Source organism: Haliaeetus albicilla, chromosome 10 (genome assembly GCF_947461875.1).
Source record: "Haliaeetus albicilla chromosome 10, bHalAlb1.1, whole genome shotgun sequence".
In the NCBI taxonomy this organism is placed as follows: Eukaryota; Metazoa; Chordata; class Aves; order Accipitriformes; family Accipitridae; genus Haliaeetus; species Haliaeetus albicilla.
In genome coordinates, this window is record NC_091492.1 from 25,408,608 (window position 1) to 25,434,490 (window position 25,883).

A 25,883-nucleotide genomic window follows, 5' to 3' on the forward strand; every position below is an offset into this window, starting at 1 on the left:
CCCTACTATTGGGTGGGGCAGCCCTGACGCAGGGGCCGTCCCCTCGGCCATTGCGTGGGCAGGGCCGGGCCGGGCCGGGCCGGGCCGTGGGCGGCGGCACCGGCACCGGCACCGGCACCGGCACCGGCACCGGCTACGGTGCGGCCTGGCCGGGTTCCAGCGGGCCCGGGCCCCTGTTCCCCCCGCGATCAGGAGCCGGTGGGCGCATGTACCGGGGCCGATCCCTCAGAGGCCGCCCAGCGGGGCCTGTCCTGGGCGGGGTCGGAGGCGCCGAAGACCTGAGGAGGCCTCCCGGGGTCTCCGGTCCCCCCGCCGCCGGCCTGGGCCTGTGACCTGGCTGTTCCCGGTGCGTCCTCGTTTTCTGCCGGGGCAGCCCCCGTCTGGGGCCCGACCGGGTGGGTCGAGGGGCCAGAGCCGTGAGGGGTGGTTGGGGAGAACCGGGGCCGGTCCCAGCCCCGGCAGACGATGGCGCTGGCGGCCTCGTGCGGGGCCGGGCCGGGCCGGGTGCTGCTGGCTGGAGGCCCGCCGTGGGAGGAGATCAGAACCGGTTTCTCCAGCCCACGGGGCGCGGTGCCTGCGCCTCTGGCGGGACAGGCAACGAGTCCCGGCCTGTGGCCCCCCCCCCCGGACCCTCATGCCCCCATGTTGCACCCCCATGTCCTGCACCCCAACACCCCAGTGCAGGCTGGGGTCACCCACCCCAGCTGTGCTGTGCCCTGGCATGATTCGGGATTGATGCCAGGCTCAGGGGCAGGGTGGGGTGCAGGGTGTGATGGAGCAACCAAAGCAAGGTGCAGACGGGAATGTCTCCAGGTGCTTGGGGTGACCCAGGGTGGCTTTTCCCTGTGACCCTGTGGCTTAGGAGAGGGAAAGCTCCCTGGTATCCCCGGGGGTACTAGTAGGGGGACAGGGCAGAAACCCCAACCCTGGAAACGAAGGAGCTGACAACACGCCTCTGGCTGGGTCAGTGCCTTTATTGTGGAGCTGGATCCCAGTGGGATCCCCTGGGTGTGCTGGGGAGCGGAGGGTGAGGTGGGGGGGGGTGGCGGGGGGCTCTGCGTTTTGGGGACGCCATGGCTGGCTGCTGCAGGGTGGAGACCAGCCTGGGTCAGGCGTTCTCCCAGAAGAAGGTGTTGCAGGCCACAGTGAGGGCGGCCACCAGGACCACATACTCCTGGAAGTCCACCTCCCCGTCGCCGTTCTCATCCAGGTCCTGCATGATCTTCTCCACGGCACCTGTGTCCTTCTGGGTCTGTGTGTGTGTGTGGGGTGACAGGCTGAGCCCCGGGGCTTGGCAGCCCGCTGGGATGCTGCTGCCCCAGGGCACGGAGGGAAAGGGGGACCCCCCAGCCCCTGCTCCCCAACATGGCTGGTCCCTACCTCCAGGAGGCAGCCCAGCTCGCTCTGCAGCAGCTCCTTCAGCTCCTTCTTGCTCAGCTTGTACTTGTCCCCCTCCTTGCCCGAGTAGTGGTGGAAGACGTTGATGAGCGTCTCCATGGCCCCTTCCAGCTGCGACACCATGGCTCTGGCTGCGGGGAGGCATCCACCGTGTTACGGGGGGCAGCTGCCAGCCCCCCTTGCCATGAGGAGCAGCCCCCAAATCGGAGCCACCCCTGCCCTGTCCCCTGCCAGCGACCGTCGCATGCTGTGGCCTCCACTCTGAATACTTGGTGCCGGGCAGACAGCCAGGGGCTGTGAGGGTCTCAGGGCACCCCGCTGCTTCCCAGGGCTGCATGGGGTGCTCCTGTGGGAGGGGGCCCCGGCCGCCTGCCCCCTCTCAGGGCAGCTGTGCCCTGGCCGGGACCTGCGCTCACCTGAGCTCCCAGCTGCACTGCCCGCCTGCTGCTCGGAGTGTTCCGGGCTGGGCCAGCCAGGGACGTTAAATAAGCTCCAAGCCCCCTCCCTCCGGGAGGATCCGATACCTGCACTGGACAGCCCGGCTGGCACCGCTGGGCTGCCCTGTGCCGCCTTCATGGGGGGCTGGAATGTGGGGAGCCCAAACCCACAGTGCCCCGCTGCCCCGCTTGCCTCGCACCAGCCCCAGGATGACGCAGAGGAGCGTTTCTAGCCCCACCGGTACAAGATGTTTTACATCTTGTATCAGGTGCTTACGGGGTGGTGGTGGGCAGTGGAGGGGTGGGCAGTGATGCCAAGAGTTACTTTGGGGGGTTCCATGTCCCTCCCTATGCTAAATCTCGGGTGTTCCTTTTTGCCATCCCCATGCCTGAGGCTGGCCCCACTGTGGCCCCGTGGGGCAGCGGGATGCTGGGGGCACAGGGATGTGTGGGGTGGGCAGGGGGGTCCCTCGGTGGGGCCACCCCCCGGCCGGCTCTGCCTGCTAGCCCCATGTGCCGGGCTCTGGCTTTGCTCGCAGCTGTGGCCCCCGTGGCACCGCGGCGCCCGGGGTCTGACCCTGTGGCGTCACCCGCTCGGCGCCCGCCGGCATCCCCCATCTGTCAGCGCCATGGTGCCATGTCGGATCCGTCCCCAGCCCTCCTCCCCCAGGCTGATAAGGTGCGGGTATCCGGTGTCCTCGCTATGGGAGCCAGCTGGAGCTATCGGGTGTCTCAGCCCAGGCCCCCCGGGGCTGCCCGCTCCCTGCACACAGAAAGGCCTCTTGTCAAATTAAAAAAGCTCCACAATTCCAGCCCGGAGGTTGCTCCAGCAACGGCTCAGCTAGGAAACCAGATTCCTGAGCTGGCATCACTGATGCTGATAATCCTGGCTCCACTGCGGCTCTCGTTACAGCCCTGCATCCGTGCAGTTGGGGCAGTGTAAGACCAAACCCACCGCTGCCTCCCCAGCACCAGCATCCCCGGGGGAACGACAGTGGTGCTGAGCCCCCAAACTCAGACGGGCACAATCATTCCCCCTTTTTGGGACCTCCCCTGCTGATGGTGCAGGGGGGCTTCTGGGGAGCTGCCGATGTGGCAGCATGGCTTTTTGCAAGAGCCGGGCGGTGCCGGGCTCTTTATCCCGGATTCCAGTCCTAATTTGCGGCTAATTATATCCTGCTCCCTTCGTTTCCATCTCCCGCACTTCCTGTCCCCACAGTTGGGAAACGCCACAGCTGCATGGCACCCCCCCCAACCTGGGAACCCCCAAATGACCCTGCTACCCAGTTACCCGACCCCATGTGGCTACCCCACCACCACTGCCCTGTGCTGGAGGGGGTGGCTTGGGGGGGGGCTGGAGGGTTTGGGGTGATGTGCAGGGTCTTGGGGGTTCAGACCCTGTCCTGCACCTGGGGCAGCTGAGATGGCTGCAAAGGGGGGGTCCCTGGCTGGAAATGGGGGTCCTGGATGTAAGTGGGGTCCCGGGTGGAAGTGGAGGTGCCAGATGAAAGCCCAGGAGCTGCTTCTCAGCAGGACACAGCTTCCATTTTTGGTGTGGGGCAAGGAGGGGGCCTGGGGCTGGTGAGCTCCAGGAGGGGCCGGATCCAGAGCCTGGGGACAGGGGGCAATGGGAAAGGACCCTGGTGGCACTCACTCAGCAGTGTCTGTGTGGGGGCTGGTGGCAGCGGAGCCCCTGTACCCCTGTCCCCAGCGTGGCTCGGCACCAGGCAGGATCTGGCTTCCCCTTCTGGGAAAGCCTGGCCCCTGGGCTGCGTTGCCTGCCCAGTTGGGCAGCAGCTGCCTGTGACGGGAACACGCATTGCTGTCCAGTCCTGAGCTTAAAAATAACCCAACCCTGGTCTCCGCAGTGGGCACAGAGCCGGGGCTGCCGTGCCCTGGGCACTGGCATGGCCAGCGTGTCCAACCGCCCAACTTTGCAGAGCTCCCTAAGGGCTCTGGCTGCACTTGGAGGGGCTCTGCCCCACTCTTATTAAACCCCAAACCTTCCCAGAGATCAGGATTTTGCCAGGCGTTTCCTGAGGGGTGAGACCGGCTGGAGCTGGGTGCCCAAGGGTAAACCCCAATGCTGCAGGGCCGTCGTGTGGGCGCCAGAGGGGTCGGCCCTGGGCGCCGCGGCCCCTCTCCCTGCCGCTGCGGTGCCGGCCATGGGGAGAGCACGCCCGGCGTGTCAGTGCTGGCAGATCCCCAGGACAAGCTCTTACCAAACCAGGAGCAGTGAGGGACATGCCAGGAGGTTTACACACATCTTGGAACAGGTTTCAGCCACTGCGACTCCCCATGCTCCACTTTGACCCAGCTAAACCAGTTGCTCCAGTTGCTGGTGCTGGGGCTGGGCCGATCTTGTCTCTGTCCCATCGCTGGAGCACGGAAGAGGCTTTTCCGTCCCCGGGGTTTGGTTTGGAGTAGGGGGAGCTGCGGAGCACCTGCTGTGCCAGGGCCGGGGGCATCACGATGGCACTGGGCACCTGGTTTTGCAGCCTCAAAGCCATGCTCCCCTCCAGCAAGCCCTGTTAGGTGTGGTGGGCTGGTGTGGACTGCTGCCGAGTTGGCATCCATGGTGGCCACAGTGACTGTCCCTGGTTGGGGTCCCCAACCAAGGCAGGTTGGGGACAACACCAGGACCAGGACATGGAGGTAGGTGCCAACCCCCTGGGATGCACCTCCACCCTGATCCTGAGCTCTCACCCCAGCACATGGGGTCCTGCCATGCTCTGCCCCCTTCCAGTAGCGCTGGGGTCCCTGAGGCCAGGTCACTGCTCCCTGCCCATGGGGACAGCCCTGAGCGGGCATCCTGGGCTCTACCGGGAGGTGCCGTTTCTCCTGCCACCTGTGATTTGGCCGCCTCCTGTCGCAGGGCCACTGCAGTGCCTGCTGCCTCCTCACCCCATCCCGGCACCCTGAATTCCAGGGGTGGCGAGTCATGGGCCCGCCTGGCTCTCGGGGCCAGTGATTCACTCCAAACCTGTCCCTGTCCCTACCGAGCCTGACTCACCCCAGTGGTTTCCCAAGAGACCATCTTGGTCCCCTGACGTGGGGCTCAGCGGAAGTCCCATCCCCGTCCCCCCGTCATCCCAGGGAGGGGGATGGGCCGGATGGGGCTGCAGGAAGCCAATTCCTCCCCCGTGAGCTGGTGTGACGGGTGTGGGGTGGGGACCAGGCTGCCTGGTGTAGGCTGGAGCCTCCCCATCCCTGTGTAGAGGTGGAGTGAGTGCATCAGGCCTCAGCAGAAACTGGGCTGGTGATGGTGGCATTGCGATGGGGACGCCCCAAAACACTGCTGGTGGGGGGTTTCCAGGCTGTGCTGGGCTCCCTGGGACCCCACTCCCATGTACTGTCCCAGGGGGGCTCACCCCAGCCTTGCTCCCTGTCATGCTCAATGTCACGCTGCCATGGAGATGCTGGGATACAGCCCCCATGGCATGCAGGGATTGGGTGGCTGGCAATCAGGGATATCCCTGCCATGCTCCAGGCAGAGGCAGTCCCCCAATGTCACCCCCATCCCACGCTGCCGCCGCCCCTGGCATCCCCACTGCCTCTCTCCGGGGCTGTGCCGTGGGCACCACATGGGGTTTGTTTGGGGCCAAGGCATGGTGCCAGGATGCGGGATGTGGCTTGGGGGCCCGTGGGAACGGCGGTGCTGTGGTGCGGAGCTGCTCCATCTCCCAGGTGGAAACCTGCCAGGGCTGCCATGTTATAAATACACAATGATTAAAGGGGAACGCTCAGGCAGTTCCAACCCCTAATTAATTTGGATTAATTAATTTTTACAAAGCCCACTATTAATAGGGTTGATGTCAGCGGGTGGCTGAGTCACAACTCTCACTCGGTGCGGGTTGAGCCCGGCCCTGGGTCTGCAGTGCCGCTGGATCGTGGGTCGGAATGAGCTGCCATGTTGGGGCATGGTGGGACGTCAGCAGGGCACTGGGGACCACATCCCCATCTTCAGTGCAACCCTGTCCCTGCAGGGATGCATTTGGGGGTGAGACCTGTCCCACACTGCTGGAAAGGTCTGGATGATGCTCAAGCCCTGCGAGATGCTCCAGCCAGAACAAACCCGCTCTGTTGTCCCACATCCCTCCCCTCTGCCCCGTGGTCCCATCCTGCTCCCCACTGGAGCATCCCCACAGCAGCAGAGCCCAGGCGGTGCCATGGCGGCCGGGCCAGGTTCACAACAGTGGGGCCGAATGCTGAATTTGGTCTACTGCCCGCGTGGGGAGGGAGGAGAGGAGGACGTCTCTGCACCCGGGCGGTGTCTGTGCTTCCGTCCGGCTGCAACAGGAAACCCAACACCGTGGCACTGCGGACAAAGTGCTGCGCTCTCCCCTCCTGCTGCTCAGAGTATAAAACCTCCAGGGGGGCCACAACCTGCCTGTAGCTCTTTGCCTGCAGGCGAGGGGGGTAAGTAGGGAATTGCAGCTTGCAGCACTGGCCCCACCCTGGCCACCGTGTCTTCAGCCTCTGCCCCCCCTCCCCGCGCCAGCCAGGGAGGGCCTGGCTGAAGTGCTTGGTCCCTAGGGAACAGTGGGGCAGCCCTCAGCCCCGGGACCCTGCTCAGCCTCGCAGAGCTGAGCTGAGACCTTGCAACTCACTGCGCTCTGTGCTAGGGAAGGGGAAAAGGTCCCCTTCTCCTGACACACCCTGGGCATCACTTCCCCAGGACGCCACTTCGCCTCCGACCACATCTCAGCTCCTCTCCCTGCAGCCCCAGGCCGCTGCCGTGCACCAGCACCATGGCCACGGGCGAACTGACTGAGCTGGAGACGGCCATTGAGAAGATCGTTACTGTCTTCTTCACCTACGCGGCAAAGGAGGGCAAGAAAGGCATGCTGACAGCTGGCGAGTTCAAGGAGCTGGTCCAGCTCCAGCTGCCCAACCTGATGAGGGTGAGGCGAGGGGCAGCGTGTGTGGGGCAGCTGGGGGGGTGGCTGGATCCCCATGGGTGCCCCTGAGCTGGGGGGGCTGCTCCTGGTACTGTGGGATTTGCAAGCAAGAGCGAGTGGCAGACTCTGCTCCCTGCCCCGGTCCCCATCCCGTTCACCAGGGACTGGGATCTGGCTGAGCCTCCCCTGTCCTCCTCACAGGACGTCCCCTCCCTGGAGGAGAAGATGAGCGAGCTGGATGTGAACAATGATGAGGAGCTGAAATTCGGCGAGTATTGGCGGCTGATCGGGGAGCTGGCAAAGGCCATGCGGAGGGAGAAAGCAGGGAAGAAGAAGTGACGGGGCTGGTGGGGAGACTCAGCCGACATGGAGCTAATAAAAGAGGTTTTCCTGAGCCTGAGCATCACTGCTGTTCTTAGTGGAGGGCTACTAATTTGGACAGCCCATCTTCTCCCCTGCCTGCATCTGCCCATGGCCACACTGTGCCCAGGGACCAGCCCAGCACCACAAGTGGGGGTTTGGGGCTCACTCTGCGTTGGGGTGGCTGCTGTGGGGAACCTATGATGGATAGGGCCATTCCAAAATTGCCCTTGCGCTGGTCTGGCTTGCGGGGTGCCACCCTGTGCCCCACAAACGCCTTCCTGCTGGGCTGTGGGGTTGCTTAGTGCAACCCTGATGGGTGGCAGAGATGTGGCTGGGACCAGGGTGGGGCTCAGGAATATCTCCAGCCGCGATGCTGCACTGGTTGCCACCTCCATGGCATCAATGCCCATCCTCTCTGGGGTCTTGGGTGGCATGAGGGGATGTGTCTGCTGGCACAGCACATCCCCAGCTCAGCACCCCTAACCGAGCTCCCATTCCCAGTGTTCAGTTCCTAAATACCTGTGCTGCTGGGAAATGGTAAAATCTCCACCATGGGCTGACCCATCCCTGAGCCAGCCGGGGCCCAGTGCCCAGGTGGCTATTCCCACGCGGTGCTGCATGGTTGTGCCGTGCTGGGCCGGATGGGGAACCATCAATGTGGCCGGGAAGGAGGCGTTTCCCAGCCCCACGCTGGCCCTGAGCCAGGCTCCAGAATGAGACGCCTTGCACCACGCCACAGCTGGCGGCGCACAGGGAGCTCCCACTCACACCTCCCCGTGGTATAAAACCCCAGCGCGCCACAGCCCGCGCAGACCCAGGAGAGCCCGTGGAGCAGGTAAGTGGCCCATCCACCACTGTGGGATGGGGGTCCGCACCCAGGGGTCCCGCCACCCCTCTGCACGCCCTCTGCTCCCACGCTCGGCTCTGCCATGACTTGCTGCTGGAGCAGGGACGCTCCTGCCGCTGGGACGTGTCCCGGCAGCTCACTGCATCCCAGGGCTCCTTCCTCACCCTGCACTCAGTCCCGGCGCCAAAGGAGGGGAAACTCCCCCCAAGCCGAGAGCTGAGCCTGGATTTCTTCCCCCGCCAGCTCCCCAAGACCCCGTCGGAGAGGACAGCCCCACCACTGCTGCCACCAAGGACCTACAGACCCTGCGAGGAGCAGCATGGGCCAGTGCAACTGCCGCAAGAAGCGCAAGGTCCACGTGTGATGCTGCGGCACTGGGAGGGCTGGGACCCCCAGTGGGGTGTGGCATGCAGGGGTGACCCTGCATGGCCCCATCCCTCAGAGCACAGCCCTAGGCACCGGGTGACTCAAAGCAGCACAGCCAGGCCAGCCCCATCCTGGAGCCAGACTCCAGCGGAGGAGCCAGGGGGCTGTTTTGGGGTTTGGCGACGCTGCCCTGGTGCTGGGCAGGGGGACCTGGTGCTGCAGGCTTGGAGCCGCTTGAAAGCTCGGGGAACCAGGAAGCTTTCTTCAGCTCCCTTCTGGACTCACCTTCCAGAGCTGCACTTGCTCCTTGCAACCTCTCCAAGGACGCCCAACAAGAGAAAGTCTCCTGTTTTCCTCGGCTTTCAAATGGGAGGTGCCCACCCCACTCCCCTTTGCACCTGTGGAGGATTTGGCCCTGTCTGGCTGAGCTGGGGCACTGGGCTGAGGCTCTGAAGATTGCTGGGTTCTTCCTAATGGGCATCGCCTGATGTGGTTTAATAGTGTTTTAAGGGAAAACCGCAGATGCTGAGTGAATCACCATTGTTTCCCTTCAAACGAAGCTTTGGCTAATTAGCACAAGTGGCTGGCAGTCGGGTGCATGGGTCGGGCCAGTCTCTGCCCCCCACTCTGCCAGGGAAGGGGTCTGCAGGCCTGACAGGGAGGGAGAGGGGCTCCTGCCACCACCAAGTCCCATCCTGGTGGGTGCCTGAGTCGTCCTGGGCACTGACTCATGCCGCCATCCACCACTTGTGCAAAGGAGAGGAAGAACCAGTCCGGACGGCCGCAGCAGCCCCCGCGCGCCGTGGGTGTAGCGCCTGGAGACGCCGGGGTGGCTAAGCCTTGCTGGCCCCAGGCAGGGAGAAGTCTGGGCAAGCAGAGACAGGGGGTGACATGCCTGCAGGGAGGGGTGTCACATCGAGGTGGAGGGGTATGTCAGCTGTAGGGGGGTATTGCAGCTGGGCAGAGCCTGTATGGAGGGACGCAACATCTGTGTGGTGGGTTCTCATGTCTGTACGGTGGGGTCTTACATCTATATGGAGTGGTCTTGCATCTGTATGGGGGTCTCCAATCTGTACAGTGAGGTCTTACATCTGTAGAGGGGGTCTCACATCTGTACAGAGGGCTATCATGTTGATAAGGAGGTTTATCACATCGTTGTGGAGGGGTTGAACATCTGCAGAGAGCACTGGCACATCTGCTCGGGGAGCATCCCATCTACCTGGGGGCTTGTCCTGTCCATCTAGGGGATGTCCCATCCATCCGGGGAGGTGTCCCACTGGTGCTCACCCTCTCTCCCTTGTGCAGGACTGCCAGGAGCTCACTGATGTGGAGCGGGCCATTGAGACCGTCATCAACCAGTTCCACTGCTATGCAGTGAAGGGGCAGAAGGAGTACCTGACGCCCAACGAGATGCAGGAGCTGGTGGTCCAGAAGCTGCCCCACCTGGGGAAGGTGAGGGCAGAGCCTGGCAATGGGCAGGGGGAGTTGGGGTGGGCACGGGCTGCCTGCGGGACCCCGCAGCCCCATGACCCCGATGCTTTCTTCCACCCCCGCTGCAGTGTGTTGGACCGCTGGATGAGAAGATCGAATGCATGGGAGACCCTGACGAGGCCAAGCTGGAGTTTGGAGAGTACTGGGACATGATGGGGGATGCGGCCAAGGGCTGCCGGAGGAAGTAGAGGGCGGTGGGGGACGGGAAGGTGCCCGAGGCCTCAGGCTCTGCACCGAGAAGCGCGAGAGGCTGCTGGTCCTGGTGGGATGCGCCTGGGAAAATGCAGCGTTGCTCCTTCTGGGGCTCGTCTCCTCCCCGTGTCCCTGACTGGGGCAGAGGGATCCCCTTCCCTGGCTCCATCCCTGCCCTCTCTCAGCTCTCCTTCCTGTCAGGAAACCTCCCTTCCCATCCCCAGCTCTGGCCTGTACTGTGGCGGGAGGGAGGTGGCAAGGGGGTTCCTGGCCTGGGCTCTGGAGCTGCCTTTCTCCGTCCTTTGCTTCAGAGCCTTTATCCCCGGGGTTGTCCCACCTCTGGCCCCAAAACCCCTCTGGTTGCAGGTCCCCCAGCCCTGGAGCATCACAGTGAGAGGGACTTGGCTCCTTTCCCCCCAAAAGCCCTTGGATGTGCGGGCTTGTCCTCCCGGCCCTGTGCCCTGCCACCTGATGGGAGCCACTTTGCCACAGTCCTGCCTCGTGCTTCAAGCACCTTTGGGGGCATCCCAGGCTCTGGGCCAGCACTGACATTGCTGTGCATGGCCTGAGTGTATTCCCTGTTCTTCCCCTGGTGCAGGGACTGTGGTGTCCTGCGCCTGCCCAGGTTTTGGGGTGCTATGCTGGGGTGTGCCGCCTGCACGGTGCTCCCCTACCTGCCCCTCTCCAGGGACACTGGCCCCCAGCTGGCAGCTGGGCTCGGGGCTGGGATGGTGGCGGGTTGTTATCAGCTTGCATCACTTGCAACCATTTTTGTATAAATTAATAAAGGAAAACACTGGAAAAAAACCCAGCCAGGATGGGGTGGCCTCATTTGTCTTTCATGGGATGGGGAAAGGGGAGGTGCAGGGAGGGACAGGGCTGCAACAATCGCGGCTCTGAACATCACTCACTGCTGGGTTGCACAGTCCCAGTGCAGAGCACGAGGGTGCAAGAGACCCTGTGGGCATGCAAGGGATACTGTGGGTGCACAAGGGATGCTGCATGTGTGCAAGGGATGGTGCAGGTGTGCAAGGGATAGTGCAAGTGTGCATGGTGCTCTGGGTGTGCATGGCACTGAGGGTGTGCACGGTGCTGGGGGTGTGTGTGGGGCTGTGCACATGCCCAGTTCCCAGGGTGGCTTGTGCCCTGTGGTCTCCATTGCGGGGACCCCACAAGCAGACCCAGGGCTGTGTCTCCGGACCAGGCACCCCAAAGGCTTTGGGCATGCAGCTCAGCGGAGACCCCAAAATCCTGGGCTCTGAAAGACCCAAGAACTGTGAGGTCAGCAGCAAGATCCCACCTGTGCTGGAGAGTGTGGGATTTCTGTCTAATTACAGCAAATTAGAAAACAGTAAATGCCACAAAGCGGTGGCTTACTGGGATGGAGCAATTAGCTCAGGCACCGAGCGCATGGAGGGCAAAGACATGGGCTTGAGAGGGTGCAGGGCACCTGCTGAGCCTGGTTATCCCGCCTTTCCTCTGCCATCCAGGCCATTCCTGCTGAACTTCATGTCCCAGAGGAACCCATAGGGAGCCCTGGAGGTGTGATGGGGATGGGGACCCCAAAAAGGGAGAGGGTGCAGGCACCTCAGCAGCACCTGCATCACCTTGTGAGGGTCTGTACTGCGGGCAAAAAAAATAGATGAACGAAACCAAACCTCAGAGAAATGTGATAAAACCCAAGGCTGGGACAGGGTGGCAGGTCCGCTCAGGCCAGTGGCCAGCACAGCAACACCGACACCGTGGCTTGGCCACCTCTCACCTTGGGGTGGATTTCATAATGAGAATGACTATTTATTGTTCCTGCTTTGGAAATAAATACATGGAAATTAGGCAGAAAGGTGTGGTGTGCATTTAATTAGAGACAGGAAATGTGTCAAATGGTTGGGGTGATGGTGGGGGGAAAGGGGAGCCAGGGCTCCTGGATCTTTTTCCCAACACCAGGCTGGGAATGTGCTGTAGGAGTGGGGACTCCTGGGTCCTATTTCTGGTTTGGTGACCAGCTCCCTGGCATGACGGTGTGCTGTCGGGAGGACGGCAATTCCTGCGGCGTGAGCCATCCTTGATAAGTATCTGTTGTATCTGGAAAGTCTTTGGAGGTGGTAGGAACAGCTCAGCTCATGCCAGGGCGGTCAATGCCCCTCAGTGAGTCAGCGCTGACCACGCGGGCATGGCACCACGCTGGTGGAAATGCTGAGAGATGCATTTGTCTATACCAGGGTGGCCACTGTGTGCAGGAGTGGTGGCTCCAGGGTACCCATCACAGTGGTCACCAAAGACCCCCAAAGCCGGGGCTCAGTGTCCCCCCTCTGCAAAGGGTCCCATGCAGCAGAGCTTATCCATGAGAAGATAAACTGCTCCCGACCCTTGAGACCCAGAGCTGGTGGGGACCAGGGGAGAGACCAACCTCATCGGGGCAATCACACTGGCTGGGAACTGTTTTGTGATGGGTTTGGATGGTACGTGGCTGCTCTGAGCACATGCACACACACCCACCCTGGATGCCTTGTAAAAATAAGGGCCTGGATGTGGTTGTGACATCTGCCAGGCACAGGAGAGTAATGAAGGCCCATGATTCAGAGGTGAGCTGTTTGCCTGCAGGGTCAGGGAGGGTTTCCCACCCTCCTGGGATGTTGCATCAACGACACCGGAGCATCTTGGCCAAGAACGGGTGTGCTTCCTCCCAACCGAGATTAGGAAGAAACCAGTGGAGAGCTGGGATGACACACATCGTTTTTTCCGGGATAGGAGTCCCAAAGGTCCTCTGAGCAGGTGGCTCCTGCCTGTAATACATCACCTCCTACTTTGCATCCTTAAATATGCAGCTCCCAATAATGCCCGTATCTAATCTTGGCATCAAATCGCCGCACCATTGCTCTGGTAGACATACAGGGGTACAATTTGCTGGGTCAATTAATTACGGATGTGACTTTACAAGAACAGCTACCAGCTGAGAAGAGCCTTATCTGTCCCAGCGCATCTAGAGATGGCTGAGAGCTGGATAAAACCCTGCTTGGAGTTGGTGCTTCTGCTTCCAAGGCCCCAGAGACCTGCACCAGCCCCTTTCACCCTTGAGAACAAGTGGTTTTGGTTCAAATAAACAATGCCCCCTCACCTTGCAGGGCAGCTCCTGTGCCACACTGGACCTGACTGGCTGGCCTCACCAGCAGTCGGTGCATGGGGCAGTTTGGAGCGGGGTGGGTGGCGGGGATGCACTATGGGACAGAGGAGCTGGTCTTTTGGCCAGTGCATGGCTGGGTGGCAGTGAGTTTGCAAACCCTGGGATCAGGCTGGAGTTGCACTATGCCTGGTAAACCACCACTGCTGGGAGCCTACCACCCCTTCCAGACAGCGGGGTCTTTTAGGGTGGTCCCCAAACACCTGCCATCACCCCACAGCCACAGCCATGCGCAGAGCAGCCCCCAGGAGGGAGCCAGACCCCGCCACAGGTCTGTGCTCGCACCGACCCGTCTGGGTGTTGCAATCGCGGGGAGCCATTTCCCAGGTAAGCCCCAGCTGGGGAACGCCCTGGGAACGTCAAGGAGGGGTGGGAGCCTCTTTAAAAGCCCGTCTGGGCCCGGCGGTATGGGTGCAAGGTGAGGAGAGAGAGCGCGTAATCAGCTCCCACTGCCCGTGCTGCCAAATCGGTGACAAACGGACACAGCAGGACTCTCAGACGGAGCCAGGTGAGGCTCCCAGACAGGGATGGGAAAGCCAGCATTGGGACCCTTGGGGTGAATATTCAACCGGGAGCAGCCCTAGGACGTGCCGCTGCAGGTTGGGTGGTGGAAATCCCCGGAGCCCTTCAGCAGCATCGCGCGCGTGAGGCTGGGGTGGAGGGGACCTGCTGGATGCGGGGGGAGCACTGGGGTGAGCTGGGCTGGTGGGTGGGTGGTCCAGCACGGGGCTTGGCAGCATCCATTGACCTCCACTGCCTATGGAGAGCCCAGCATATGGGGTTGCCAGTAGGGTCTGGCCCCTGGAAAAAGGGCATTTCCCCCCTGTTTTGCCCACGGCAATGCCAGGACTGTGGGCAGGGAGCAGTGGTGCTGTGCCCAGCTGCGGGTCCTGGCTCTGGGCACTGGTGCTGGTGAGTGCTCAAGGAAGGAGAGGGAGAGGTAAAGGAAGAGGGGGGAACCACAGCGGCAGGAGCAGAGCAGCCAGTGAGCCCTGTCCTGCCCACCCCACCTACCCAGCACCCAGCCCTGCTGCAGCCGTGCTGGCATCCCCGGGTCCCACTGCGGTGACAATGGCCCAGGTTGGCCCCAGGGACACATGGTGGGGCTGGGGTACAGGCAATGGCGGTGCCATGAGGGCTGCGCAGTTGCGGATGGGCTGGTGCTGTGAGTCAGCAGCGAAGCGGTAGCCATGATGTCCTGAGGATGGGCTGGGCGCTGGTGGTGGAGGACTGGTGATACTGGCGTGGGGTCTGCATGTGGGAACCCCAGCAGGTGTGGGTGTGTGGTGGGTGCTTTTGCCCAGTGCTGGTCATTACCTTTTGTTGGCAATTAATGGCCCGGGACAAGGAAGGGCTGGGGCTGGAGGTCTCCAGTGAGCGGCTCTCGTGGGGCTGTGGCAGGCACTGCAGCTTGCAGTAGGAGCCCCTGCCAGTGCTGGGACTGTTCAAAAGCCACCCTGGTGTCCAGCTTCCTGCAAGCCAGATATGGTCCCTGGCCCCAGGATGAGGTGGCCCTGGGCCGTGGCACTGTGGCAGAGAGAAGGCTCCCATGGGGACAAGGGTGGCTTGGGAGGGCACCCAGCCATGCCAAGGCATGCAGGGATGAGTGCAATAGTGCGGGGAGCCCGGGGCTGAGCCTTGTGTCTCTTGTCACCACCCTGATGTGCCAACGTCCTCAACCTGGGGCTGAATTGGGGAGGATCAGTGCAAAGAGAGAGGGGACGTGAGCCAAGTTTAGGGCACCGCGCAGGTCCTACCTGCTCCCAGGGAGCAGCAAGGCTGCAGACACCATCCTGGATGATGCCCACAGAGTGGGGAACAGTGCTGGACTACCCCTCTGGGCTCCATGCATGCTGCCCTGTTGGCTTCCTCCAAGACCCACACGGCCACCGCTGCTGTGAAGGTCGGTGTTGCACCCTGGGCTGGTGTAAATCAGCATAGCTCCAGCACAATCACGGGGAGTAACACGCTCCAGCTTGCCCTGCTCCCTGCCACCGACGAGGCAGGAAAGGGCCAAGGCCGGACAAGGTGATGCTGTTTCCGTCCCTGCCTGCGTTCCATCCTGCCTGTGACGTGGACAGCAGACCCTGTGACGGGGACCATCCTGTTGGGTTCATCCATAGGAAGGAACTTCCTGGCTTGGGGAAGCTTCGGGACCGTGGAGAGAGGAGGGGGACCCCAGACATCAAGCAGGCAGGCAGGATTGGACCTTGGGGTATGGGGGACGGCCTTGGCTGGGCTAGCGGGGGGCTCAGGCAGGTCCAGACCTGCTCTGCCAGGGTGTTCCTGGCGCTGTGAAGCAAGAGGAGGGCTGGCCGGTAATTCCTGCCCTCGTCCTGCCGCCACCGCCGCCCTGCCACGCGGCTCCCAGCCCCATTCCTTCCTAATGAGCCCTGGGAACTGGCGGCCGCGGCTCCAGTGCTGCGGAGCCCCGCGGCCCCAGCGCCATAATTGCCGCCCTGTCCCATGCGTGGGGGCGGCTGCCCTGGCGGGGCAGGTGGGGCGGCTGGTGTGGGGTGACTACCGTGCCAGAGCTGGGGCAGGTGGCTTGGAGGATTTTTAGGGTAACCCTGTATGAGCAGTGATGTGGGGAGACAAGCACCCTGCATATCAGCACTGCCAGCTTTTTGCCTTTCTGTGGAGGCTGTCTTTTGCCTGCCTGGGGGCCTGCAGTAACTCCAGGACTGGCGGCAGCAGAGACTCCCGTGCACACCCTAAGTGATGGCACCGTGAGCTTTGGTGGCACGCTGCCTGCCCTTCCACCCCTAGTCCTCCAGCATGGGCTTGTGGATGGTCCCAGGGCCCCCGTCCCTGACCCCCGTCCCCACAGGTGACCACAGGCAGCGATGGCAGAATGCACGGAGCTGGAATGGGCTGTCCAGGTGCTGGTGAACAATTTTGACAAGTACTCAAGCCGCCGCTGCTGCTGCAAGAAGCCACGGCGCATCAGCAAGAAGGATTTCCGCAAGATGCTGAGCTGTGAGCTCAACCACATGCTGACGGTGAGGCTGGGGTGCATGGGGCCAGGGGACCGGCTCCTCCTCACACTTGCACGGGGTCCCCCCCACCCTGCACCTTGCTTTCCCTGCTGCCCCAGTGTAAGTGGCTCCGCTATCTCCCCCAGGACACTGGGAACCGTCGAGCGGCCGACAAACTCATCTGTGACCTGGACGAGAACAAAGACGGGCGCATCAGCTTCGAGGAGTACTGGACCTTGATAGGTGGCATCGCAAGCCCCATCGCCCAAATCATCCGCCAGCAGGAGCAGAGCGTCAAGCACACCAAGTAGCCGGCTGCATCTGGACCCTCCCCAGGCTCAGCCTGACGGGCTCAGCCCCTGCTTCTCCATGGCTCCCTGCTTCTCGCCTCGCCCGCTGCCGAGCCGCGCCCCGAGCCCCAGCTTGCTGCGGGGCACCCCAGTCTCCCACAGCTTTGCCGACTGAGCCATGCCAGAGTGTGATCAGGGCAGGAAGATCCTGTGGGTGGGAGCTGAGGGGTGCAAGGCCACCACAGCCTTGGGGCAGTCCTCCTTACCCCACACCATGCCATCCCTGCCCTCGTCCTCTTCTGCAAGCCTTGTCCTTGCAGGGGTGCTGGGCAAGAAGCAAAGGGAGAGGCTTCCCCTCATCTAGGACATGAATTCTGTCTGTTCTCAGACCTCTGGGGTGCAGCCCTGCTGGCAGAAACCCCATCACGACCGGGACCCCCTCTCCCATTGGAGCTCCCCCTCAAAGTCAGGGGTCTTCTTGGGAAAAGCGTGCCTTTTCCCCTGCCCAAGCTGGTGAAGGGTCTGCCCTGCCTGTGCTGCCTGGTGCTCTGGTCCTTTGGGCTCGGGGAGTGGCGCAGTCCCATCTGGGCAACACCACAGTGGTTATTTATTGCAGCAATAAAGTTTGGAGGAGCAGTGGGTGAAGCTGAGGCTCTGCTTTCCCGGGGGCTGCCCCGCAGCATGCATGCATGGATGGGATGTGGGGGGCCAAGAGAGGGAGTCTGCCCTATTTCCCATCATGCAGTCACAGCGTACCCTGGGCTGGCGATAACACCCATCCCAGCCTTCTGGCGTGGCAGGGATGGGCTCCCTGGGGCTGATCGAGCCACCACGAGGTGTCAGCAGACACCGTGGCCTCCCAGCACCCCAACCCGTTGCCTGGGACACAGGGTGCGGATGATGCTGCCACATGTCCTGAGGGACCCTCTCCATGTCTCCATGTGGCGTCCCAAGCACCTGGGACTACAGCCCCCCATCCGTACACCATAAGATCACAGCCACCCCAACCCCAGCGTGTCTCAGGTGACCCCAATTCCCGTGCTGCATCTCGGCTCATTGCACACCCCCCCACCCGGGATGGGGATGGGGAAAAGCTCCATGCCCTTGCGTGTGCCAGGGACACCCTGGGCTCCAGTGCTCGGTGGGGAGTGTGCTGCAGCCTGGCTCATGGCGCCCTGTGACGCCCACGGTGCTGGCAGGCAGCCCAAACCGGCGGCCCCGGCACCTGCTGGGGATTTTCCACTGGGAGGTGACTTGGCCCCAGGCCTGTGAGCATGGTGGTGACCCTCTGCGACCCCCACTCCCACGGCAGGGGGGATGACAGCACCTTGGAGCCAGGACCCCCATCCTTTTCCAGCCAGCCCCCCTCGCCGATGCAGGAGCATCGCTGGCTCCTGCCTCCTGCCTGTCCCCCTGCCCACGCAGCCCACCTTCCCCTGCCCTGCAGCATCAGGGGTCCCAGGCAAACCAGGGGTGCTCCTGTGGGAGACGGAGCAGCTGGGTAGGGCTGCGGCTGAGTCATAGCAGAGGAATCCCCCTCAGGCAAGGGCAGGGCTCCTGACTCACTCTGCTGTTTATGGGGTGACTGGGGATTGGCTGGGTGCTGCGCCTAGCTGCTCACGCAGGATCCCAGTGATCTGGTGGGATCCAGAGTAGACTCTAGGGGTCTCTCCAGAAAGGACCCTCAGGGCGAGGGGGAACCAGCCCCCAACATCTCATTTCTAGATGCAGATCAGCTGCAGTGCACAGAAACAATTCAGGATGCCCCACCCCCACCTTATGCTAACTTCCTCACAGGACCCAGGCATCTGAGCTGGGGCTCTGAGCACTTGCAGGCCCCACGCCCGTGCTGGTTGAGGCAGGGTACATTATTTCCCCATCCCAGAGCTGCTTGGAGCAAACAGGGGTGCATGGGGAACCCAGGAGACACGGGAGGGGCTGCTGCAGTGCACCAGTGTGCAGGGGACCAGTGTGCGAGAGAAAGCATTGCACAAGCATCCATGTGGGCAGGGGGTGTTTTGTGTGTCCGTACGCTCGGCAGCTGCACCCCTGGGTGCTCCTCCTGGAAAACACTGGGGCACTTTGCACAGCACCATATGGCAGGCGGGGAGGGGGATGGTGTGGGGCTATGCAACAGGGATGGGGCTGCCAGGCTCTGCAGCTGGCCCCAATTTAGGGAACTCAAACCCACGCTCCTGTCCTCATGTCTCCAGTGGGATCAGCTCTGGGCACCCTGTGCCAGCTGCTAACCCAGCCCTGGTGGTGCACCAGTCTCGAGGTCCCATGTGCCGCAAGGTTTGCAAGATTTCAGAAAATGCCCCAAATATGTTTTTCCCCATGGTCTTCTCTAGCTGCCAAATCTCTGGGAGAAGAAAGACACGGTTCCTTTGCAATCACCAGAGACCAAAATGTTGGCTGTCTTCGAGTTGCTCGAGGCCAGGCCACCTTGGGTTTCACCAGATGAGGATTTACCCTGGCTCCCTCCTCCAAACCAAACAGGATTTTGTGGATGGGTGGTAATGCAAAAATAACTGGGGGTTTGCAGGAAAAAGCCAGGTGCCCTCCCTGGTAGTGGCACTCCCCCAGGAGCAACCTCCTGCCAGGATGGCCACCACCCTGGAACAAGCCCTGGCCTCCAGCAAGTGCTCAGGGAAGGAGCATGACAAGTACCAGCTGAGCAAGGCTGAGCTGAAGGAGCTGCCCAGCTTCATGGGGGTGAGGGTGGGGACACTCAGGACGGAGCCCCACCAGCATCTTCGCATCTCTCCCCACCACTGGGGAAGATGTGGGGGTGAGGGAAGGGCTCTCTCCTCCCTCAAACAGGTTCCCCCCACCTGCTGAAACCACCTGTTGCGGCTGATGCCTACTTGTGCCGTGGCTGGTGAGCACCATCCTTGACCCTGCTGATGCTCTGTGCCAGGAACAACTGGATAAGCGTAGCTTCTGGGTGCTGTTGAAGGACAAGGACAACGTGATGGACTTCAAGGAATATGCGGTCCTCCTGGGCTGCCTCACCATGCTCTGCAATGACTTCTGCACTAAGGCTCATGGCCCTGCCAGCTGGCACTGAGCCCCAGCTCATGGTTCAAATAAAAGAGCTGTCACCTCCCCAGCCCCACTGCAGAGCCTGTTCATTTGCATTGGGATCACCAGGATGGGAGTGCTTGGGACCATCTGTCTTGGGGACACCAGGGCCACCCAGAAAGCTGGCAATGTGGGGTACAGTACAGTGATGGCTTAGTGGGGGGTCATGGGCTGGTGACCAGCTTTCTCTGGGGACCCCCAAGGGATGCCCCAGCCCTTCCCAGTCCCTGCACCCATCACTTGGCTTGTGCCTTGGTCCCTAGACTCCCCAGTAGGGCCAGCAGCTCCTCCCAGCACCCACCCACCTCCCACTAATGGGATCACACAGCTCGTTAGGCAAAAATGAGGTGCGGATGAAACTGCCAGCATGGAGCTGCTGGGAAAGCCTGGAGGCGAGGGGGCTGCGTGGGGCATGCTGGGCAGTGCCACCCTGGCTGGGCTATAAATGCCCATTGTGCTCCAGATGCAGCACCCTGGCTTCTTGCTGTTGCCTGGTCTGCACCAACCCCGGTAAGTCTTTGCTCCCCTTCCTTGTGCATCACTTGTTGTGCAGCTTTGCTCTCCAGATGCAATTCACCCAGCAGTTGCTGCACCCTAAAATGCCTCCCTGAGAGGCACTGGGGTTGCAGCTACCCCCTTAAAGGATCACAGACCAATTTGGGCAGGGTGGGGGGGGACAGACCCCCCTGCCACTGCCCTGAGCCTGCCCTGACCCCATCCTTGGTGCTCTGCCCTCCAGGCACGTAGGAGGCTGGCGATGGCGTGTCCCCTGGAGCAGGCGCTGGCCGTGATGGTCGCCACCTTCCACAAGTACTCAGGGAAGGAAGGGGACAAATATAAACTCAGTAAGGCGGAGCTCAAGGAGCTGCTGAACAAGGAGCTGCCCATCTTTGGGAGCGTAAGTGGCTGTGGGGGCACATACCTTTGCATCCCCTCAGAGGTGCCCATGTACAGGTGGGAGGTGTTGTAGGAGCAGGAGCAAACCAGCCTTGGGTCTTTCCACGTAGCATGGTGCAAACCGCACAGGGGTGAGCCGAGGTGGTCTCTGAATTTCCCCAAAGCGTGCATGACAGATGCAGCCCACATGCAACACACTGAGATCTTGTGCTCCAGGGCAAGCCCTGGGGAGAAGGAGGGTTGAGGCCAGGACGACCCAAGCTGGAGCATGCTCAGTCTGAAAGGAAACTTGGCTTTCTTATACCCACAGAAATATTTTGATTGGCAAAGAAAAATCATGCTCTGATTTAAATTTTTTAATCCTTTTTTAACTCCCCAACTTCCCCTTCTGGCTTGTGGTTTAACTTGGGAGGAGGGAGGAGAAATTTTTTAGCCAGACCTTTTCATGACTGAGAGGTATATTTGCTGTAGTTGTGCCAGCACACCCCAGAGCACAGGTAAGCCAGCTGCATTTCTAAAGCCCACCTCCTTCCAAAGGCAAAGAGAAAACCCTCCTTCAAGGTAAGGGGAGGGAAGCCAAGGCTTTTTACATCCTTCCTTGCAAGCAGCGGGGCTGGATGAGAAAGCACCTCACTCATCTGTGCACCCCGAAACCGCTTACCCTCACCATGCTCTCCCCCCTCGCAGAAACAAATGGACGAGGTGGAATTCAAGAGGCTCGTGAATGACCTGGACCACAACAAGGATAGCGAGGTGGACTTTAAGGAGTATGTCTGCTTCCTGGCCTGCATCACCATGGGCTTCAATGAGTTCTTCAAGGATGGCCCCACCAAGCAGCCCCGCAAGAAGTGACCCCCACTGCCCACAGTATCACCGCGGGGCTCTCAATAAAAGCTTTTCCAAAGCCTCGGTGTGCATCAGCACGGTTTTCCGCGCCGTAGGTTAACGGGCAGCTGGGTGACTCACGCCCTCCTCCAGCTTTGTGGGATTTTCCATGGTGTGACTCAGCCCCAGGAGGCATTCTTTGGAAAAGCCTGAGCAAAACAGCTCAGTGCCGCCTCTGAGCAATGTACTTGGACATTGCCCTGAACCGTCCTTGCTGGCTTGAGGAGAGGTTCAGTGCATGTTTAGCTCAAAACATACAAGCTTCCCTGAGAAGAGCTTGGCTTGTAGGTTGGCACAAGCTGCCCTGGGCAATGCATTGGGTTTAGGGAGAGAAAGCTGGTCTGGAGGAGCCGGACAGCAAGATGCTAGGTCCATGCAAAGCACAAAAGCCAGAGTGTGTCCCCAATTCCCACAGAGAAGAGCTGTTTCTGAGCAGCTGGAGGAGATCCTTAGACCCCTCAGACTAGCCCATGCTGGGGGACTGCATTGGAGGTCAGCCTAAGCCCCCTCCCAGGTGTACCACAGAGCCGTGGGGCTGCAGATAAGCAGCAGTTTCCTGAGCACATCAGCCTGTGATACTGGCTGGGAAGCACAGAGCTCACCCCCCCACTCCACCTCCCCATAGCCTCAGCAGCTCCTGGCAGGTCTGGGCTGGTTTGCAGAAGGTGCTGCAGCTGCTCTCCAGCTTTCCCCAGCAGCCCCAAAACCTCAGAGAAACCATTGCAGTTTCAAAAAAGCCCTTACAAAGCCTCTGCATCATTGCATGGCAGAGCAGATACCTGGCAGAGCCTGTCCCCAAGTCCTCCTTGAGCCCCCAGGTCCTTCCAGCATCTCCCCAGCAGCCTCAAACTTCGCTTTGCCCCTTCCCAGTGTCTTTATAAAGAGCGCCAGGGAGCTTCTGCCTCCTGCCCGTAATTTACACCAGTTTGCACTTGCTAGTAGGGAGACAAGGTTCAGGCTTGGGGGTTTCTTTTGCCAAAATGGTCCTTAAAGAAACCCCTGACCTGGGAAGAAGCTGTGCGGTGTTTGGTGAGGTTTCGCATCCCACAGGGCACCAGAGCAACCCAGAGCCGTCAGGGGGGCTTCATCCCCTGTTTTTCTCACTCTGGTCCCTGCAGCAGCGGGTGCCTTTGTCCTGAGGGGGCTCAGACAGGCTCAGGGACACTCGGGGTATTTGTCAACCCTTGCACCATGGCGAACAGCCGGTTTGCCCCATGGCAGGGGGTTGCAAACTGCCTGCTCCTGGCTTTCCCCTGCAACTCCCTGACATGCGCTCGGGACATGCAGACACCAAAATAGCTCTCAGTTACACAATGGGGCATTGTGACGCACTGCCCTCGCAGTTAGGAAATAGAAATTGCTTGCAGTCGAGTTAAAAAACAGAAAAAAACCCCTCATCAAAACCCCAGCACAACAAAGCTGTGGACAAGCCCCGCTCGGGTTTGTGCAGTTCCAGACATCCCTGGGGATGCTGCCAAAACCATTGCGTGCGACGTCTCGCCCCGCATCGGCATCACCTACCCTCACTGGCAGTGGTGGGACGAGGTGCCCACCACCCCCCTTGCTTCAGCCCTTGTCCCTAGGGATTCTCTCTCTGGACAGGTGGTCCCTGTCCAGCCCTGGGGGCACATTCTGCCCTTTCTGACACAAACCAGCCCCCTTGGCAATGCAGGAGCTGGATGGGTTGGGGGGGCCACGGCTGCTCCCAGCGTTTTCCTCTCCTCCTTTGCCAGCCAATGTCCAGACAGACGCTGGATCGGCATTGGTGCCTTCCTATCCCGGTAGTGAGGAGGTGTCCCAGGCGGGGCTATAAATGCCATGAACTGACGCCGGCTTGCCTCCCGCCCTGCCTGTCCTCGGCTGTTTCGTTTGAGCTGTCGGTGAGTTGTATTTTTCCTACAATGCTCTGTTCCCCCTCGCCCTGTTGGCCATCCAGATGCCCTCCGGATCTCGCTGATGGTGCAGCTGCCCCGACCTGCAGTGGGGTCCCCCTATGGAGGTTTTCCCCTGGGGCTGAGCGTGCGGTTCCTGCTGCAGCGAGCTGAGCTCAAAGGCTGCATTTCACCTCCGAGGGCTGGAAAAGCACAGGTGCCCCTTCCCTGCCTGGGCTGCCTTCCCCCACGTTCTCCCCTCCGGCATGGCTTTTTTGGAGGTTGCTCAGCACCGGTACCAGATGGCAATACCCAGCCTGGCTGCTAGCGGGGGGGTGAAATTAGGGAGGAAATGGTGATGCATCCCTGTGTATGCCCGGGAGTGGGGTACTGGAGCAGGCTGTACAGTCTGGGGAAGACTGTTGGCCCCCCCAGCGTGGGATTGTCTGGGGACCCTGAACTCTGGTCTCACCTGCTTGTGCTGTTGGTGCCTCCAGGATCGCTGGCATTCCCCATGGCGTGTCCCTTGGAGCAGGCACTGGCCGTCATAGTCTCCACCTTCCACAAGTACTCGGGGAAGGAGGGGGACAAGTACAAGCTCAGCAAGCAGGAGCTCAAGGAGATGCTTGTGAAGGAGCTGCCCAGCTTCAGCGTAAGTGTGCGGCAGAGGGTACGACATCCCATGGGTGATGCTGGGACTCAGGGATGTGGCCCTTGATGCAAAACCCCATTTTAACCCCCCTTTTGCTCCTGGGCAGAGACAAACCAATGAGGCCAGCTTACAGCAGCTCATGTGCAATCTGGACAGCAACAGTGACAGTGAGGTGGATTTCCAAGAGTACGTGACCTTCCTGGCCTGCATGGCCATGATGTGCAACGACTTCTTCCAGGACTGCCCTGACAAGATGCCACGCAGGAAGTGAGCATGGGGCACTGGCCTGAGGGCTGCATTGCTGCTCCCATGACCCTTTTGCTCTTTCAATAAAGGTTGCTTTAAACAAAGTCCTCTGCATGCTTTGCAATGAGGGGGTTTCTTCTCCCGGGGACAGGAGTGCTGTCAGACTGGGGAAGACCCCATTTCCCTTCCATGTGCATGTTGCAGGTACCGGATGACGAGCGAGAGCACGGGTGCTACTAAGTTGGAGTTGCTCTGCTGCAGCATGGGCACCTCATTCCCTGAGCCCTTGTAAACAGCCTGCTGGGCTGATCCTCGCCGGCCATGTTAGCATGAGTCAGTGGCAGTTGCTGCCTGGCAGCACCCTGCCCTGCAGCCCCAGTAACTGCTTCATGGTGATGCAAGGCAAGGCAGGAACTTTCACAGGGATTAATGCCTCTGACCAGCACTGTGATAACAGTGACGGGTGAACAACTCTTTTTTAGCCATAATTATTAAGCTGACACAGGGTCAGCCTCTGTCCCCCCACCTGCTGACCTACTGCATTGGGAATTCACCCAGGACCCTTGTCCCTTCCCCACCCCAAGCAAATCCTTAGGGAGCATGGTTTCAGTTGCGTTCCTGCTTGGGGTGGGGTTATGGCGTGCAGAGGAGTGACTTCCCCCATGCACCCAGCCAGCTCTCCTGGGCTGCCGGCATGGGAGGACTCTGCCCATGGCTATAAATGCAAGGAGCCATGCAACCACAGCCCTCCCTTCCCCCCACCGGAGCCTGTCCTGCTCATGTCTATAAGTCTCCATTTCCTCCCCCGATGCCTTTTCCCCCACACTGAAGAGCTGCGGCCAACCTGGGCTTGCGTGCTGAGCTCCAGATGTGCAGCATGCACCTTCCAGATGTGGATGTTCCCCCCTCTGCCCTGCTGGGAGCTGGACCTTCATCATTCAGCTTGGGGCTGCTCCCAGAGGCACTGGCAAGCAGAGATGCCACAAAGGCTTCTCTTTGGCCAGCCCTGGCTTTGCCCCCCCCCCCCCCCCCCCCCCCGCCCTCTCTGCCAGCCCCCAGGCTGTGTGTGGAGGCAGCCGGGAGCCACGTTTGGGCTGTGCCCCGTGAGACACCCTGCAGCCACCAGCCCCAGCTGATGCAACACCCTGGGGTGGCATGACAGTGAGGATGCAGGTCAGCTCCCTGCTCCTTTGGGGCCAGACCCTGGGGGCTACGCTGAGCTGGATCTGGACCGGCTTTGCCCCCTCCTGCCCTTCTGGCACCAGGGCAAGCTAGAGGGTTGCAGAGCATCCCTTGAGGTGGAGAGGGAACGATGCCCGAGTTGCTCCCCAATCCCTGCCCCAAGGCTGGACCAGCTCCCAGCTGCCTGCTGAGCTCCCCTCCATCCCCGTGCTGCCTACAGCTGTGGTATGGACTGGACCTGGACCATAACAAAGATGAGGAAGTGAATTTCTAGGAATACGTAACCTTCCTGAGGGCCCTGGCCACGATCTACAATGATGCACTGAAGGAATGCAAAATGTAGAGCTGGGCCAGCCAGTGGGGCAAGGGGACCCAGGGGCCTTTTCTAAGGACCTTTTGTAAAGTTTTTTGTAATTTCTTATTGTAAAGTTTTGTTGCTGTGTTTGTGGTAATTTTTGAACCTTGAATAAATTAAAACCTCATGGATGGCACTGTTTTTTCTCTTGCTGGGGGTGGACGGGAGGGACTCAGCAAGGGGCTGCACCCAGTGATCATGTCCCAGCAGATGGATCCTGTTGGGTGCTGGCGATGCTCTGCCTGTTCTTCTGCCTGGGCACTGCACCCT

At 61.0% G+C, this 25,883-nt stretch overlaps 6 protein-coding genes and 1 long non-coding RNA gene across 10 annotated transcripts; 5 read left to right on the top strand and 2 right to left on the bottom strand.

Annotated features, from left to right (window-relative positions):
* Positions 1-142: 142 nt before the first annotated feature.
* Positions 143-7,130, top strand: S100A13 (S100 calcium binding protein A13). 3 transcript variants are annotated; one of them, XM_069794328.1, is made up of 3 exons: positions 143-346; positions 6,559-6,739; positions 6,938-7,130. In XM_069794328.1, exons 2-3 carry the CDS (start codon positions 6,587-6,589, stop codon positions 7,073-7,075), a joined length of 291 nt encoding a protein of 96 aa, XP_069650429.1. In that variant the 5' UTR covers positions 143-346; positions 6,559-6,586; the 3' UTR covers positions 7,076-7,130. The 3 variants fall into 3 exon arrangements, with proteins under 3 accessions (XP_069650429.1, XP_069650428.1, XP_069650427.1); XM_069794327.1 differs by lacking the exon at positions 143-346 and adding an exon at positions 6,031-6,254; XM_069794326.1 differs by lacking the exon at positions 143-346 and adding an exon at positions 6,034-6,254 and having other exon boundaries at positions 6,514-6,739.
* Positions 957-3,706, bottom strand: S100A1 (S100 calcium binding protein A1). Of its 2 annotated transcripts, none has more exons than XM_069794322.1 (3): positions 3,490-3,706; positions 1,381-1,529; positions 957-1,252 (listed from the first exon to the last, which is right to left on the bottom strand). In XM_069794322.1, exons 1-3 carry the CDS (start codon positions 3,653-3,655, stop codon positions 1,109-1,111), a joined length of 459 nt encoding a protein of 152 aa, XP_069650423.1. In that variant the 5' UTR covers positions 3,656-3,706; the 3' UTR covers positions 957-1,108. The 2 variants fall into 2 exon arrangements, with proteins under 2 accessions (XP_069650423.1, XP_069650424.1); XM_069794323.1 differs by lacking the exon at positions 3,490-3,706 and adding an exon at positions 1,815-1,927.
* A 137-nt stretch (positions 7,131-7,267) lies between the features above and the next one.
* LOC104313475 (protein S100-A14) lies at positions 7,268-10,813 on the top strand. The gene is made up of 4 exons (XM_069794324.1): positions 7,268-7,934; positions 8,190-8,298; positions 9,618-9,764; positions 9,872-10,813. The coding sequence occupies exons 2-4, from the start codon at positions 8,266-8,268 to the stop codon at positions 9,989-9,991; spliced, it is 300 nt and encodes a 99-aa protein (XP_069650425.1). The 5' UTR covers positions 7,268-7,934; positions 8,190-8,265; the 3' UTR covers positions 9,992-10,813.
* A 2,797-nt stretch (positions 10,814-13,610) lies between these two features.
* S100A16 (S100 calcium binding protein A16) lies at positions 13,611-17,077 on the top strand. Its single transcript, XM_069794329.1, has 3 exons — positions 13,611-13,681; positions 16,004-16,175; positions 16,298-17,077. The coding sequence occupies exons 2-3, from the start codon at positions 16,020-16,022 to the stop codon at positions 16,460-16,462; spliced, it is 321 nt and encodes a 106-aa protein (XP_069650430.1). The 5' UTR covers positions 13,611-13,681; positions 16,004-16,019; the 3' UTR covers positions 16,463-17,077.
* On the bottom strand, positions 16,051-18,136 carry LOC138687395 (uncharacterized). The gene is made up of 2 exons (XR_011326592.1): positions 17,872-18,136; positions 16,051-16,339 (listed from the first exon to the last, which is right to left on the bottom strand). It is a non-coding gene; the product is annotated as an uncharacterized lncRNA (long non-coding RNA).
* A 1,069-nt stretch (positions 18,137-19,205) lies between these two features.
* On the top strand, positions 19,206-21,320 carry LOC104324079 (protein S100-A4). Its single transcript, XM_009928044.2, has 3 exons — positions 19,206-20,035; positions 20,265-20,423; positions 21,110-21,320. The coding sequence occupies exons 2-3, from the start codon at positions 20,283-20,285 to the stop codon at positions 21,272-21,274; spliced, it is 306 nt and encodes a 101-aa protein (XP_009926346.2). The 5' UTR covers positions 19,206-20,035; positions 20,265-20,282; the 3' UTR covers positions 21,275-21,320.
* Positions 21,321-23,034: 1,714 nt separating this feature from the next.
* Positions 23,035-24,180, top strand: LOC104324078 (protein S100-A4). The gene is made up of 3 exons (XM_009928043.2): positions 23,035-23,187; positions 23,676-23,830; positions 23,937-24,180. Exons 2-3 carry the CDS (start codon positions 23,693-23,695, stop codon positions 24,099-24,101), a joined length of 303 nt encoding a protein of 100 aa, XP_009926345.1. The 5' UTR covers positions 23,035-23,187; positions 23,676-23,692; the 3' UTR covers positions 24,102-24,180.
* Positions 24,181-25,883: the final 1,703 nt, after the last annotated feature.